Source organism: Halichoerus grypus, chromosome 1 (assembly GCF_964656455.1).
Source record: "Halichoerus grypus chromosome 1, mHalGry1.hap1.1, whole genome shotgun sequence".
Classification (NCBI taxonomy): domain Eukaryota; kingdom Metazoa; phylum Chordata; class Mammalia; order Carnivora; family Phocidae; genus Halichoerus; species Halichoerus grypus.
This window is the reverse complement of record NC_135712.1, coordinates 198635002-198650225: the sequence shown is the minus strand read 5'-3', so window position 1 is coordinate 198650225 and position 15224 is coordinate 198635002. Positions and strand designations below refer to the sequence as shown.

The 15224-nt window shown below is 46.9% G+C and overlaps 1 protein-coding gene across 4 annotated transcripts in view; it reads right to left on the bottom strand.

Moving 5' to 3' along the window:
- The window catches only part of USP4 (ubiquitin specific peptidase 4), a 51403-nt gene extending 44205 nt beyond the window's left edge, over positions 1-7198 (bottom strand). For 2 of the 4 annotated variants that reach the window (XM_036100549.2, XM_036100550.2), the window contains exons 1-2: positions 7005-7189; positions 3944-4071 (exon numbers count right to left, since the gene is read on the bottom strand). In XM_036100549.2, the coding sequence (XP_035956442.1) occupies positions 3944-4071; positions 7005-7105 (229 nt within the window). In that variant the 5' untranslated portion in view covers positions 7106-7189. Of the gene's footprint in view, positions 1-3943; positions 4072-7004 lie in introns of all 4 variants that reach the window. The other 2 variants (XM_078078226.1, XM_036100552.2) reach the window with 2 other exon arrangements.
- Between the last annotated feature and the right edge of the window lie 8026 nt (positions 7199-15224).

Below are 15224 nucleotides of genomic sequence, written 5' to 3'. Positions count from 1 at the left end.
TTTTCCAGTCCAAGTCAAAACCCAGCTGGACAACCCCTTATGGAGGGGGAATGTCTTTAACACCCTAACATGCTAAACATCCACCTCACACCCACCACAGGCAGGCAACATGACTAGGAGTCAGAAGCGGACATCCACAATCAGAAACACACCCTCAACTGACGACCAAGGAACTGGATCAAGGGAACGCTGATCACCTCCCATCAACAGAGCCTCCCTGTGCCCAGCAACACCCAGTCCTGCTGTAGTGGGTACAAAAGTACCCACAATGGTGCAACTCATCTGTAACTCAAGGCATATGTTTTTTTGTGTGGTTTTTTTTTTTGTTTTTTTTAAAGATTTTATTTATTTATTTGACAGAGAGAGAGAGAGAAAATGAGCACAAGCAGGGGGAGTGGCAGGCAGAGGCAGAGGGAGAAGCAGGCTCCCCACAGAGAAGGGGGAGCCCGATGTGGGACTCAATCCCAGGACTCCGGGATCATGACCTGAGCCGAAGGCAGTCGCTTAACCAACTGAGCCACCCAGGCGCCCAAGGCATATGATGTTAAAAACAAAAACCAAAACCATAAGCAGCGTTCACAAAGTGACTGCGGCTTCCCATCACCCACACCCCCCTTCACCCCCACACCAGTTTATACCCTATCCCATCAGCTCTTCTGTCCTTCCTTATATCAAGTTTCAGATCTGATCCACCTCTGCTTTTTTCATTTCCAGGGAGAATAGGAAAGGAATTAAATAGCAGCAAAGGACAGGAATACCAAGGTGAGATGGGTGAACGGATAAACATGATAAACAGCGGAATATTATTCAGCCTTCAAATGGAAGGGAATTCTGACACATGCTGCAACGATGAACCCAAAAATATTATACTAAATAAAATAATGCAGTCACAGAAAAACAAATACTTAACGATTCCACTTAAATGAGGTATCTGGAGTAGTCAGATTCAAACACAGAAAATAGAATGGTGGCTGCCAGGGGCTTGGAGGAAAGGAGATTGGGAGTTATTGTTTAACGGGTGGGGGGTTTCAGTTTTGCAAGGCGAAAAAGTTCTGGAGATTGGTTGCAAAACAATGTGAATATACTTAATACTATTGAACTATACACTTACAAATGATCGAGATGATAAACTTTGTTATGTATATTTTACCATAGTTAAAAAAAAAAAAAAAGATGGATCCTCCTCATTGATGAGCCAACCACTTTCCACAGCAGCTCTGGCATGATTATTAACACTGACAGAGCAGGCCTTTTCTGTTGAGCAACAGAAGGATGATCCACTGGTATCGGTCTGCTTGAGACAAAAGCTTCCCCCCCAAATTGACATTTTTCTCTGATTTACAAATTAAACTTTTCTGAATTATAAATCAAACCTTTCTCTGATTTATAAATTGAAACTCATAGAAGTTATTCACTTCTTGTCTTACTTGGGGAGATACATTTCTGCCTTTCTAACACTAAGCACTACGCACATCTGCCTATACACACTGTGCCGAGCAGCCGCCAGAAACCTGTAAATGTGGGAAAGGAACACACCGTTTTCAGCATCACCAACCCCAAGTACATCATTTCCATGGGGCATCTTCCCCTCTAAGGCTCTGTGATGACTTTCGCACACATCCCTCTTACACACTCAGTGCAAATGCAGGAAACATGACTGGAATTCCCAATTCAGTTTACTATTTTCACTTGAAACAGGATCACTCTAAAGGCATCATGCTCAAAATCACACAGACGTTTGGGAATGAGGATTTAGTCTCTGCAAATTTCTTCCACAGAGGCAAATAAAGGGGAAAACTGAGAGCACTGCTTGGCCTAAGCACAGGGATTTCATCTGATATACAGTAGAGGCAGAGGTGGAAAAAAGAAAAGGTGCTCTGCAGACAACGTAAGGAAGGACATGCTAGAGCCCATCCTTCCCACACTTTCAAGAGCCCCATCCAGCCACTTCCATGTCCGTAGGTGAAAGGCAGCCTGACTGGGACTGACAGGTGACTGACAGCCTGGGAACTGAGGGGTGACCCTCATTCACCAGAGATAGGTCATTCCTATACCGTCAATGTTCTAAGCAGGGTCTGAACACAATGTACTTCTCACCTCCTAAGCACATAGCAAATGTTTCAAGGAAAAGCCAGATGACATTAAATTGGGAGACCACGGAAGAAATGCTTGCCCTTAGCTGAAGGTCACGCAAAATGATTTCACAGAGCCCCTCTAGCCCTAGGATTCTCATCATTAGTATTCTTAAAAGCATTAAGAAATCTTCTGTTTAGGGGCACCTGGGTGGCTCAGTCGGTTAAGTGTCTGCCTTCGGCTCAGGTCATGATCCCAGGGTCCTGGGATCAAGCCCCGCATCGGGCTCCCTGCTCGGTGGGAAGCCTGCTTCTCCCTTTCCCACTCCCCCTGCTTGTGTTCCCTCTCTCGCTGTGTCTCTGTCTGTCAAATAAATAAATAAAAATCTTAAAAAAAAAAAAAAAGAAAGAAATCTATTTAAAAAAAAAAAGAGGGGCACCTGGCTGACTCAGTCAGTACAGCATGGAACTCCTGATCTTGGTGTTGTGAGTTTGAGCCCCACACTGGGGTTAGAGATTACTAAAGAAAAAAAAAAAAAAGGCAGGGGGAGGAAAAGTGCAAACACACTGCTGTGCTCCCTTATGCCAACTTCATGGTGTGATGCCACCATCTGACCTACATCAGGAAACAAAGCACATGAATTATTGTGTCACTTGACCTCCCCTAAAACAAGTCTGAGCTGAAGCACTGCCCATTTTTAAAAAACACGCAGGTTAGGGGCGCCTGCGTGGCTCAGTTGTTAAGCGTCTGCCTTCTGCTCAGGTCGTGATCCCAGGGTCCTGGGATCGAGCCCTGCATCGGGCTCCCTGCTCAGCAGGAAGCCGGCTTCTCCCTCTCCCTCTCCCCCTGCTTGTGTTCCTTCTCTATCTCTCTCTGTCAAATAAATAAATAAAATCTTTTAAAAAAATAAATAAATAAATAAATAATGAAAATAAAAAACACCCAGGTTAATGAGAGACGATGGACTCTGAAAAACAAACTGAGGCTTCTAGAGGGGAGGGGGGTGGGAGGATGGGTTAGCCTGGTGATGGGTATTAAAGAGGGCACGTTCTGCATGGAGCACTGGGTGTTATACACAAACAATGAATCATGGAACACTACATCAAAAACTAATGATGTAATGTATGGTGATTAACATAACAATAAAAAATTGGAGGAAAAAAAAACCACCCAGGTTAGTGTTAAGTACTTGGATCAAGCCTCATACGTGTCTGCCTTCCTACCGCTCTGATTTTGGACATAATCAACAGATCACTCTCATCCTGCTTGCAAGGGAGTCTAAAGCTTAGCAGAACACAGCCTGGGAAAGGTCAACTGTCATATCTATGCATCTACAGGTACAAGCCCAGCTCTGGTATGTCATGCATCATTTTTTCAATCACTTCTTCCAATGGGAGCTGACTGTGATAACTCTACCTTCCCCCTCTCCTCACACACTCTTATGACAAACAACCATCATAGGAATGCTTGATGGATGTAAACAGGTCTGCAATTTGTTCCACTGCAACGGTAACATAGAAAATTCTGGTGCCCAAATTTCAGATTCCAGATGCAATTTCAAAATAATATCCTATTTCTTTCCATTCCACATGCTAGTCTAAAATCTGACATCTCGAACAAAACTATTTTGCAAAAAGAAAAATACTAGAGGCATGCTCCTGTGTGAAGTACTTAGTTTAGGGAAAAAGTAGCTTTACTCCTCCCTGACGGTCTTACAAAGATGTCTGCTATAGATGCAAATCAAGGACACTTGTTTCTATCCCATCACAGCAGGAAAGTCAGGTTCACAATATCCCTGTTACCGATAAACACGACCTCAGGTCACTGCCTAGGTGGGTATTTCAGTTAGAAAAGCAATGGGATACTATACCTGAAAAGAGTCCGGAGTTATCTATTGGGCCAGGAAATAGATTGTGTTCACCCACATTGTACATATCCCAGCTGTCGAAACCCACATACTTCTTCCACTGCTTGAACCACCGGCTGTCAATAAGATACCTAGAGACAGATAAAAATTTACTATACCAGAAAAACTGAGGTTCTAAGTTTTTGCAGTTGCTCCTTTAATTTTTTTTATGATCTTTCCACCTGGGGAACACACATTCCCCATTCCAAAACACATTCTCAAGAACAAGAGCAGGACTAGGCCTCAAGATGGCACAGACAGACTGGCCCAAGACAGGAGTCCATTAAGTGAAATGACTGTTGAAAGAATGAATAGAGGCGCCTGGCTGGTTCAGTCAATCTGGAGTGTGTGTGCAACTCTTGATCTCAGGGTCATGAGTTCAAGCCCCATGTTGGGCACAGAGCTTACTTAAAAATAAATATTTTTATTAAAATACAACAACAACAACAACAAAAGACAGGTGCCTGGGTGGCGCAGCTGGTGTCCAGCTCTTGATTTCAGCTCAGGTCGTGAGATCAAGCCCCATGTCGGGCTCCTTGCTCAGCGTGTGGAGTCCGCTTGAGATTCTCTCTCTCTCTCTGCCTCTCCCCCCACTCACGCACTCTCACTAAATAAAATCTTTAAATTAAAGAAAAAAAAAAAAAGAATGAGGGGTGCCCAGGTGGCTCAGTTAAGCATCTGACTCTTGGTATCAGCTCAGGTCCTGATCTCAGGGTTGTGAGTTTAAGCCCCACATTGGGCTCTACACTGGGCATGGAACCTACTTAAAAAAAGAAAAAAAAATGAATGGATAAAAGGAAATGATTGGCTTCAAAATGCTTATTTAAGTGAAGTCCTCCTATGAGTAAAATCTTGTTTGCCAAGGAGCAAGTCATTAATTTAATAATGATCTTTAAAGAGGTCCTTGTTGGGGCACCTGGGTGGGTCAGATGGTTGGGCATCTGCCTTCAGCTTGGGTCATGGTCTCCAGGTCCTGGGATCGAGCCCTCCATCAGGCTCCTAGCTCAGCGGGGAGTCTGCTTCTCCCTCTCCCTCTGCCTCTCCCCCTGCTTGTGCTCTCTCTGTCTCTCTCTCAAATGAATAAATAAAATCTTTAAAAAAAAAAAAATTAAAAATTGTACATATCCCAGCTGTCGAGACCCACATACTTCTTTATTAAGAAGTACTTCTTGTTAATTTAAAAAAAAAAAAAAAAAAAGAGGTCCTTGTCCAGAACAGAAAGTTTGGTTATACTGCTTGACATGAAAAGCATTACACTAATTCTCTTTCTGAAAATGGGAAAATAACACCATACAATTCAGGTTTCCTTTGAGTACCAAAGAAGACATTTTAAAAACATGTGCTTGGGGAGCCTCGGTGGAGTCTCCTTTCGGCTCAGGTCATGATCTCAGGGTCCTGGGATCGAACCCCGCATCGGGCTCCCTGCTCAGCGGGAAGCCTGCTTCTCCCTCTCCCACTCCCCCTGCTTGTGTTCCCTCTCTCACTGTGTCTCTATCAAATAAATAAATAAAATATTAAAAAAAAATAAAAACGTGTGCTTAAAATAAAAAGTACACACACGCATATAATAGTGTCTAGGTATGGTACTATACATATATAATAGTTTCTAGTCTCTAATTATTGATCTGGTTATATTTTAAAAGTACCACTATGAAAAAATAAAAAAATATAAGTATCACTCAATTAAGACAGAAGAAGTAAATCTCTGTGGAGAAAAAAAGCACAATTATATCGGTGAGTCCTTTAAGTTGTTCCTGTTGTTGTTTTTAAGATTTTACCTATCTATTCATTTGAGAGAGAGAGTGGGAGAGAGAGAGTAAGAGAGCACAAGCCGGGGAGAGGGAGAGGGAGAAGCAGGCTCCCCGCTGAGCAGGGAGCCCCACTCAGGGCTCGATCCTAGGACCTGGGATCATCACCTGAGCCGAAGGCATATGCTTAACCAACTGAGCCACCCAAAACAAACCTCAGCAATCAGGCAGCTTCCCAGAGGCCACAAGGATTCATAAATACATCCAAATCTTTAAAATGCTCTTTTCCCTCCAAACACTTTTAGTGTGTGATCTTAGTCTATCTCAAACTTCCTCTGGTTCTGCTGAATATTCTTCGTATGTGACCCCTATGCAAGGTAACTTCTGTTTGCCCTGCCTCTCACAGCTTGGCCAGCTGTACAGCCCTATCAGAACTCCTCCTAATCCCAATGCTTCCCTTCCCTGGGCAATTCCTCTGTTACCTAAGTGGCATTATCAACACCACCATAATTTCTTAAAGATGGATGTTCAATCATATTCGATGCAAAGCGAAGCCCTAGGTTTCTACTCTCACATGATAATACCACCCAGGAATCTCTTCACTAGTGGAGTATTGTCCCTTCTACTAAACAATTTATTAAGAAACCTCCTATCTCCGACTTGCTTTTCTAAACCTTGGACTTTTAATCTTTTCATCTAGGCTCTAAGCTATCCTCCCCTCCCACTCCGAAATACTGCTGCCACAATTATTTTTGACATCTGCCACCAAAATAACCTGGGGCTCTCAAACATTTGTTCAACTTCTGACCTTGACATCTGTTCCGCAGTTTACAAGTTACAAAAGTATCTACTTCTGATCTTCTCCTCAACCCATAAGGTGGGGGTGCCAAATATTGCTACCCGGACTTTAACAGTAAGGCACCAGGGTCTGGGAGGTGTGGTCGCCTTCGCTCAAGGTCACACAGCGAGTCCTCGAAAGTAAAAGGCTCTTCCCATCCAGAAGGTCCCCGTAAGCACTCCCCTATTCCCCCTCCTGCAGCCCTTGCCCCCACCGGATCCGCCCTCTGGGGCTCCGAATGGGCCAGGACAACCCCCACACTTTCCCCGAGGTGATTCTGTGGTCCCTCTCCTGAGAGGCAGGGTCCAGGACACCCTCTCAGGGTCACTCACACCGCCCCCGCCCGGCCCCTACCCAAGCCGGGAAAAAGGGGTCCGGCCTGAGGGCCAAAGCCCCTGCCCCTGGGCCTGGGCGGCGGAAACGCGGGTCCGGTGCTCACCACTGCGCCCCACGTTGGAGCGTGGTCCTCATCAAGGCCCCGAGCTCGGATTTCTGGGTCTCCGCATCCGGCCGCTCACGGCAGCCTCCACCTTCCGCCATCTCGTCCACGGCCCCGGCCCCGGCCCAGCCGGCCCGGACATCCGCCTCGCGCACTGCGTGCTGTGGGCCGCGCCCACGCACGGACGCAAGCACGCACGCGCGCGCGCGCGCTCCCAAGCCCCACCTCGCGCCGCGGCCTCGAACGCCCTCCCTCCCGCCTCTGCCTTTCCTCCCCACCTCTCACGCACCGTCCCTCTCCCACGGGTGCGCCGCGGAGCCAGGAGGGGGCCGGAAGAGGAGGTGGGCGCTGGCAAACTAGCCGCCCCTTCCTCCCGCCCTGCGGGTGGAGCCGCGGCGTGCTTGTTCCGCGTCCCTCTTTCTGTCTAGGCCGGCCGTCTCTAGGGCCCTGACCGCAGGCCCCTCGACTCCTCGGGCAACCCGTCCAGGCCGGCGGTGTTAGCCTGCTCTTAGATAAACCCAGGGCCAGGTACGGGAAGCCCAGGAAGTAGCTTTTCTTGCTTTGAGCTGGAGACCTTAGGCCAGTCGTTAGCCGCCCAAACGTGAGATCGGGGTGCCTGCCCTGGAGGCCCTACAGGGATTTGGGGGACTGCCGGGTGCACCAGCGCGTTGGGACCGGGACTCGATGGTGCGGTCTAGTCATTAACACTCCTCTCAAACAGTCTAGACGCCAGAAACAGCCCACGACAGAATTCCCCAAGCCCTCCACACTGAGCTAGCTACTTGCCTTGGCAGGGAGACAAGCAGCTGCTGAGTGGCGATAACAACGGGGGAAGAAGGAGAGGTCCAGGTGTGTTCTCCACATTAGGTGCTCAAGCTGCTTCTTAATTTGTTGCTGCAACAAGATGCAGTGTCCTGAACACTGTATGTTTTCCACTCGACCCTGCATACAAAAAGCACAGCCCTCCTCATGGAGTGGGAAGTAAGCCCAGAGCAAGGAGGAGACCAGGCAGCTGGCTAGCCGCTGGTCTAGCAGTTCCTGCCCTCAAAAATAAGTCACAGTGCCCGACTTGAAACAATCTAATGGAGAAGAGATCCTCCACAAATAACCCCAGGGTTAAGCAGTGTGTGGTAGGTAAGTGCCATTAAAGGGTATGAACCAAAGACTGTAGACCCCCGAGCTTGTGAAAGGCAGACTTTGGCTTGGTAGCATTTGAGTGTGGTTTTAAAGAAGCATAGAAATCGTGGTGCATGCTATAGGAAGGGAAATTGCAGGATCAGTTTCTGGAACAAGAAGGGCAGAATCAAAGAGCAAGGGTTAGACCAGTTAAGTTGGGCACAGACTACTGGAAAGAACCTTCGATCTAAAGCTAAAACAGAGGCCAGAAGGGCCACATATTCTGCTTTAAATGGCCCACAGATATTGTAAAAGGTTTTGGAGCAGAGACAAAATGGCTGAGGGTGCTTTATACCCACAATGGTGAAGCCCAGGAGAGACCTGTTAAGAACCTTTAACTGGAGAGATGGCAATGAGGGAGGAGAGGAGAAGGAGATGAGCCTTGTTCAGTGTTGGGGATGGAGGAGGGAGCACTGGCCAGGTGAAGGTGTGGTAGGTCATTTGAGCAGATTTACTATTTTAATGTGCGGGTTTGGCTGATTGAAATTAACATGAATGGAATTTGCACTGCCTGGGACACCCCTCAGGTACCATCTGGTAACACAGGCCTCCTCGTAGCTGGGTAGATAGGAGAGGAAAAGGAAATTTGGAATTAAAAGCGCCTTGAATAACCGAATAACCTTATAGCTGTTAATCCTCTGCAGACAAGAGTTACCACCACGTGGTAATTCTACACCTGGGAAGCCAGCCCTGACAATCCGACTGCCTTTCTGTGAAACTTATTTGAAAGCGTTAAAAATGTTGTGAAATAAGAAACACTACCTTCAGCCCTGTTATTTATGGAAAAAGAAAGCTGGGTTATCGACATGACTTCAGAACCTACATTAGAGGGTGTCTACTCTCTTCTTTTTCTTTAGCAACTTCTCCTTTACCATTTATGACATGGGTCAGAGTCTTAAGGAAGTAGGACAAGTCCTCAGCACCACTAGAAAAGGGGACAAAACCTAATTATAAATAAGAAAACTTTGGAAAACCTTTTTAAGGCAGGATCTCTTCAGTGCTATTAAATGGCTGTAAAAATCTTGCTCTAATTGTGGGTAGTTCCTAAAAAATTTACACTAAGATCACAAAGTGCCAGTAGTTAAAATGCGAGGAATAGGGGTGCCTGGGTGGCTCAGTCTGTTAAGAGGCTGCCTTTGGCTCGGGTCATGATCCCAGGGTCCTGGGATCGAGGCTCGAGTCGGGCTCCCTGCTCAGAGGAGAGCCTGCTTCTCCCTCTCCCTCTGCCTGCCTCTCTGCCAACTTGTGCTCTCTCTCTATCTCTCTGCCAAACAAATAAAATCTTTAAAAATATATTTTAAAATGCGAGGAATAAGGTGAAACTTCATAGTCAGAAAGTCATTATTTCCAAAGTATTAAAACATTTTTAATGGGATGCCTGGCTGGCTCAGTCGCAAGAGCATGTGACTCTTGATCTCAGGGTCGTGAGTTCGAGCCCCATGTTGGGTACAGAGATTACTTAAATAAATAGAAATTTTTTAAAAAATTAAATTAAAAAACAGAACACTTTTAGTGAGTTTCATTAAAATGTTAAAGATTGGGAACTAGAAACAATAAACATCTGCCTGTGTGTTCCTGCTGTTGTGGATGACCTGTGGATTTGGGAGGAAATGAGTGATTCAGCTCAGGAGACATCCTGGCACCAGGGCATGTTCTCTGTTGGGCCTTTTACCTTAGGGAGAGGTGTAGGCCAACTAGGGCACTCGCTTGGCCTCATAACCAAACTCCAGAACTGAACAACCCACCCATTGCCATGATAGCTTGGGCCACAAGAACAGGAAAGAAAGCATGAAGGGAGCTATAGAGGAAACAGGTTTGACTGATCGGTCACATACTGCTTGATCGTGGACTGTGATGACCTAATTGAGAGTTTGTAATGTCTGGGTGTGTGAACTTTAAGCTCTTGCCTTGGCTGGCACTGTGGCTTGCCCTACACCTAACTAGAGTTGGCCCTCCAAGGTAAGCAGCGGTCCACACCAGGGCCAGCAGTGACAGAGCACATGTGGCAGTGTTCACAAATATCGGGCAGCTTTTGATTACAGCTCTCTTCAGGGAAGAATTATTCTTGTTTCCTTCTTGTCTGTGCTCCTTCAACCTGCCCAGGGGACTATGAAAAAGTAAAAGGCTCTAGAAGGACATTTCAGAAGAATTAAACATCTTATCAGTGACGTTATAACCTCTGTTACAGAAGGATTAGATTACTGGGGAAGGTGACAGGCAAAGACCTGAAGGAATCTCAGAGAGGAAGTGGGATCATCTTTCCTACACTGAAGACTCATGCTGTTGGACAGATTCCATTCTGGTTATGCCACTCTTGGTGGCCAGCCCTGACTGGGCAGAGAGGGTGTGGGTTCCTGGGCCCAGGTGTGGCCCGTATCTTCTCTTCCTCCTCTAATTCTATTACCATTGGTGTCTTCCCAAATACACAAGGATTTAGCTTTTAATTGTGTTGTTTGCCCTTTGTACAGAGAAAATTCTCAATAGACCTTTCTGGGACGAATGAATGGAAGAATACCAGATACTAGTCATTTTTTCATTTGACTAATAATCTATTACACACAGGTACTCATAGTCCCTTCCCTCCAGAGATAAACAGCCAGTGTGGTTGGGGAAGATGTTTTCACATGTAATTACAGTTTGTGTGGTGTGTGATGAAGTGCTCCAGGAACATGGAGGGTGATGCTGCAGACACTTTGCTGGGGAGGAAACCTAAGCAACTGGTATAGGGAGCCAAGACATGCTAACATTCCCCCTGGACTTTGGGCATGTATGATGAGTCTGCAAGGGATGCTCAGGGGACCTGGGCATCTTTAGATTCACACACACATGTACAGAGGCATAGCTATGTGCTGGGGACAGAGGAGGCTAGGGTAGCGGGTGCTTCCTCTACAGGGAGACTCGGATCCCCCCCACTTCCCTCCCTGTGGAGCCAGGTGGCCTGTAGGACTGTAAGACACCGCCCAAGGCTGGCTACACATTCCCCTGGATACTGCTTGGACTCTAGGCATTTGGATGAAGTGGGCCTGTTTTGTGGTCTCTTACTCTGGCCTTTCTGGCTGCAACCATACTGGGCCTGGGGAGGGGGGGCATTGGGAGGGGGTGTTCTGTCTGAGAGATGAGTGATGGAAAGGCTGCTGGGCCTCTGCCTAGCACAACACTGTCGTATCAGGTCAGTCTCAGTGCCTCTGGATGCAATTAACAGAATACCCATCAGCAGGCTGCCTACCTAGTTGGTGATTTTTGTTTTGCTTTCTCACATGACAAATCTAGAGTTGAGTTCTTGGGGAGGTCAAAGCTGAAGGATGTCAGGGCTCAGAGTTTGCTTCTCTGTTACTCCCAGGGTTAGGGTCCGGACCCATGAGCCCTTACTGCTTAGGCAAGAACTCTTATTTGGGCTCCAAGCTCCCAATCCAGCAGTGCCTGATGCAAAGCATGTGTCTGGTAACTTGTGTGACCAGCTGGAGCTGGGCTTTATTTTAGAGCCATCCCAGCCATGTCATACCTCCGTATATGAAAGCATGCTCTTCCAGCCTATTTGTTGATTGTTAATATAACAAAAACCTGCCAACTTCAGGGTTCTTTGGCAGGAATCACTGCCCATTCTTTATAGATCCATGCTGTGTTCTCTTAGGGAAATCTTTAGGCAGTGTTTTTTACTTAGTATTATCCAAAAGTTTAAACTTAAGAGATTTATTGAACTGGGGTGCCTGGGTGGTTCAGTCGGTTGAGCGTCCGACTCTTGATTTCCACTCGGGTCATGATCTCAGGGTCGTGGGATCAAACCCTGTGTCAGGTTCTGCGATGGGTATGGAGCCGCTTGGGATTCTCTCTCCCTCTCCCTCTACCCATTCCCCCCCAACACCTCCCTTGTGCACGTGCTCTCCCTCCCTCTCTTTCAAAAAAAAAAGATATAAAGAGATTTATTGAACTGATAGGGCCAGGAGTACTTCTGAGAAAATAAACTTGTTTTACTTATTTATTTATTCATTTATTTTTAAATTTTTTTAAAAAAGATTTTATGTATTTGTTTGAAAGAGAGACAGAGGGAGCATGAGCAGGGGGAGGGGCAGAGGGAGAGGGAGAGAGAGGGAAGCAGACTCCCCTCTGAGTGCGGAGCCAGACATGGGGCTCAATCCCAGGACCCTGAGATCATGACCTGAGCCCAAATCAGACGTTTAATCAGCTGAGCCACCTATGCACCCCTATTTTTAATTTTTAAAAAAATAAGCTAGTTTTAAATGTTGTTTGTGGAACTACATTGAGACAGAATGAGGAAGTCATCTGATAAAGAGCTAACTGTGCAAGAAGTGTCTGACTGTATTTTATCAGGTTTTTTTTTCAGTTTTATTGAGGGTTAATTTACCAATAAAATTGTAAAATATTTAAAGTGTACATAGAGGTAGTTTGATGTACTTCTACATGATTTTATGAGATTCAATGCTTTAAAAACAAAAAGAAAACCCAGTATTTCTGGAAGAACTGCAAAAACTAAAGCTTCCGAACCTGAGTAACAGCAGGGCCCATTCCCTTTTCAGAAGGCCTGTGGCCTAAATGCTGTTGCCTGCTCCCAGATAAGCAATGTCCTGCGGCCACTTTAACTAAACACTTGGACCTCAGGCAGGCTTGCTGGGATTCCTTCGCTTTTACTTGTTCATCTGAACTGCTGATTCACGATGGGGTGGGGCGGGTGCAGGTCAGAGCCAGTAGCGGTTTCATGGTTGAATGATAAGGAATGTGTATGTGTAGGAGTGTGTATTTGTACGTGTTGGGGGAAGATGTCCAGTTTCTTGGGGAGGAAGAGGTAGTGTTAATTGGCTTTACTCTGATTCTTCCTGAAGGAGAGCGAGTTGGAAATGACTTTCAGTTAAGGGAGGCCGGCAGCTTGAAGTCTTAGGAAGACAGGGGCAGCCACATTGGGAACTCAGAAGTTCCCTTCTTTGGCAACCCAAGGCAAAAACTGAGAGGAAAAAAAAGTGGGCGAGTAAGAGTGAGTCACCAAGCAGCTTGGGAGGGAAGAGGTTGAAGTTAGTTTGGAAAGCCCTGGGTTCCCATTTAGAGCCTAACCAGACAATGTGGCCTGGGCGGCACTGACCCTTTACAGGAAAGGGGAGCCTTGGAGCAGAAAGTCTGTCCTCAGGTTCAGCTGGTAGGTAGCTGAGTAGGATCCTAAGTCCCCAGACTTTCCAAAGCAGTATCTCTGGGTGAGGGCCATGGAACATTTTAACAAGTACCCTGGTGATTCTTGGGGGCTCTATGTTTAGCTCCTAGAACAGGACCTGACACATCTCGGACACTTGGTTATCTGGCTTCAATTCCAGCTGCCCCCCTGAAACTGTACTTGCTGAGGAACACTCAATCCACAAGCACTTGCCCCAGCCACGTTTATGAAATATCCCTTCTCACGGCCCCTTGACTCCATCCTGGTTTTCCCAGCTGTTCCTGTTAGCTGACCCAGGATTGGGAATCCATAGGCCTCGGGCCTAGGCCCCCCTGGTTTATTTCTTGCCACTCTCCCCAGGTGATCTCATACTCTCCAATGGCTACTTACTGTCCCCGTGGCTAGATCTTTGTCTCCAACCCATACTTCTTTTCTGAGCCTCTTTTAACTACCTGCTCCAGATACTCCATCTGGATGTCTCATGCAAGATGTCTGAATCTGAACACTCTTCTCCCCAAACCTGCTTGTCCTTGTGTTGTCCAACTCAGTCAGTGGTGCCCCCTTCCCACCTCAGACCCTTGCACACTGTACTCCCTGCCTGTCCACCCTCCATCAGTTCATTCCTCAGCTAAATGCTTCTTGACTTCTCTTCAGCTTCACTGCCATTTCCTCCAGGAGGGAAGCGGGATCCTCCCTACTGGGCCAGGCTCTCTTATTCTCAAAGTACCCTGTACTACCTCAGAACTACACATGCTTTTAGGAACTATATATTCTGTCCGCCTTTCCGAGGACTGCATTCCTGGCAGCCAACAGAACACATGACACAGGACCGAACGATGAGCCCACATTCTGGACTGGGAGACACTGTTAATGTGTTTCTGCATCCTTGTCTGCCCAAGTAGGAGCTGCGTCCAAGCCGCCCAGAGTCCCCTGGGCTGTGATAGTAAGTGGCTTCAGGTCTGTTTCAAAAGATAGGCAGCAGAGACAGGAGAGGGAGAGAGAGGTTAGACCCAAACCACACCTGAGAAGCAGCAGCTGGCTTCCAAGATAAGCCCCTGCCGTGAGCCTGACCATGCAATTCCAACTGCTAAGTGCCAAGCAGGGCATGGTCAGAAGGCCCAGTTGTATACTCTTCTCACTCTGAATACATGAGAGGCAACAAGCAGTAAGGGCGGCATGGGAGTAGACATAAATAAGCCTGGGTGGCAACATGCAAAGATCTAACAAAGTAACGGGAAAAAATTTGTAAAATTGCATGGGCTTACGACTGTGTAAAGTAGGTGGACCTGACACTTGGAGAAGCCACAGACTCTGAATGCGAGTGGGAACTCGTGGTGTTCTCTTTTATGAATGTCCTTTCATGCCTAGTCAATACTTAGAAAGGAGGCCTACTGCTGGGATTAGGCAGTTGGCTCTTGACTTGTCTTCCTATTTTTGGAATCTGGACTTTCTAACAGGACCTTGGGATGGCCCTACTAAATATCCTGGCAGAAGGAAAAACACTGGGACAGGAGTTAGGCTTTCCAGACACTACAGACAAAAGCTTAGGAAGTTCAGGCTTGGCTAAAACAAAGGCCAGGGGCGCCTGGGTGGCTCAGTCGTTAGGCGTCTGCCTTCCGCTCAGGTCATGGTCCTGGGGTCCTGGGATGGAGCCCCGCATCGGGGTCCTTGCTCAGCAGGAAGTCTGCTTCTCCCTCTCCCACTCCCCCTGCTTGTGTTCCCTCTCTCGCTGTGTCTCTGTCAAATAAATAAATAAAATCTTTCAAAATAAAAAAAATTAATAAAGGCCAAGGGGTGGGGGGGGGACATGACACTTAAGCTCACAGCCCTGTGACAATGAGGTTACTAGGAAAGATGTCCCCAACTGACACAGGACACACACAAAG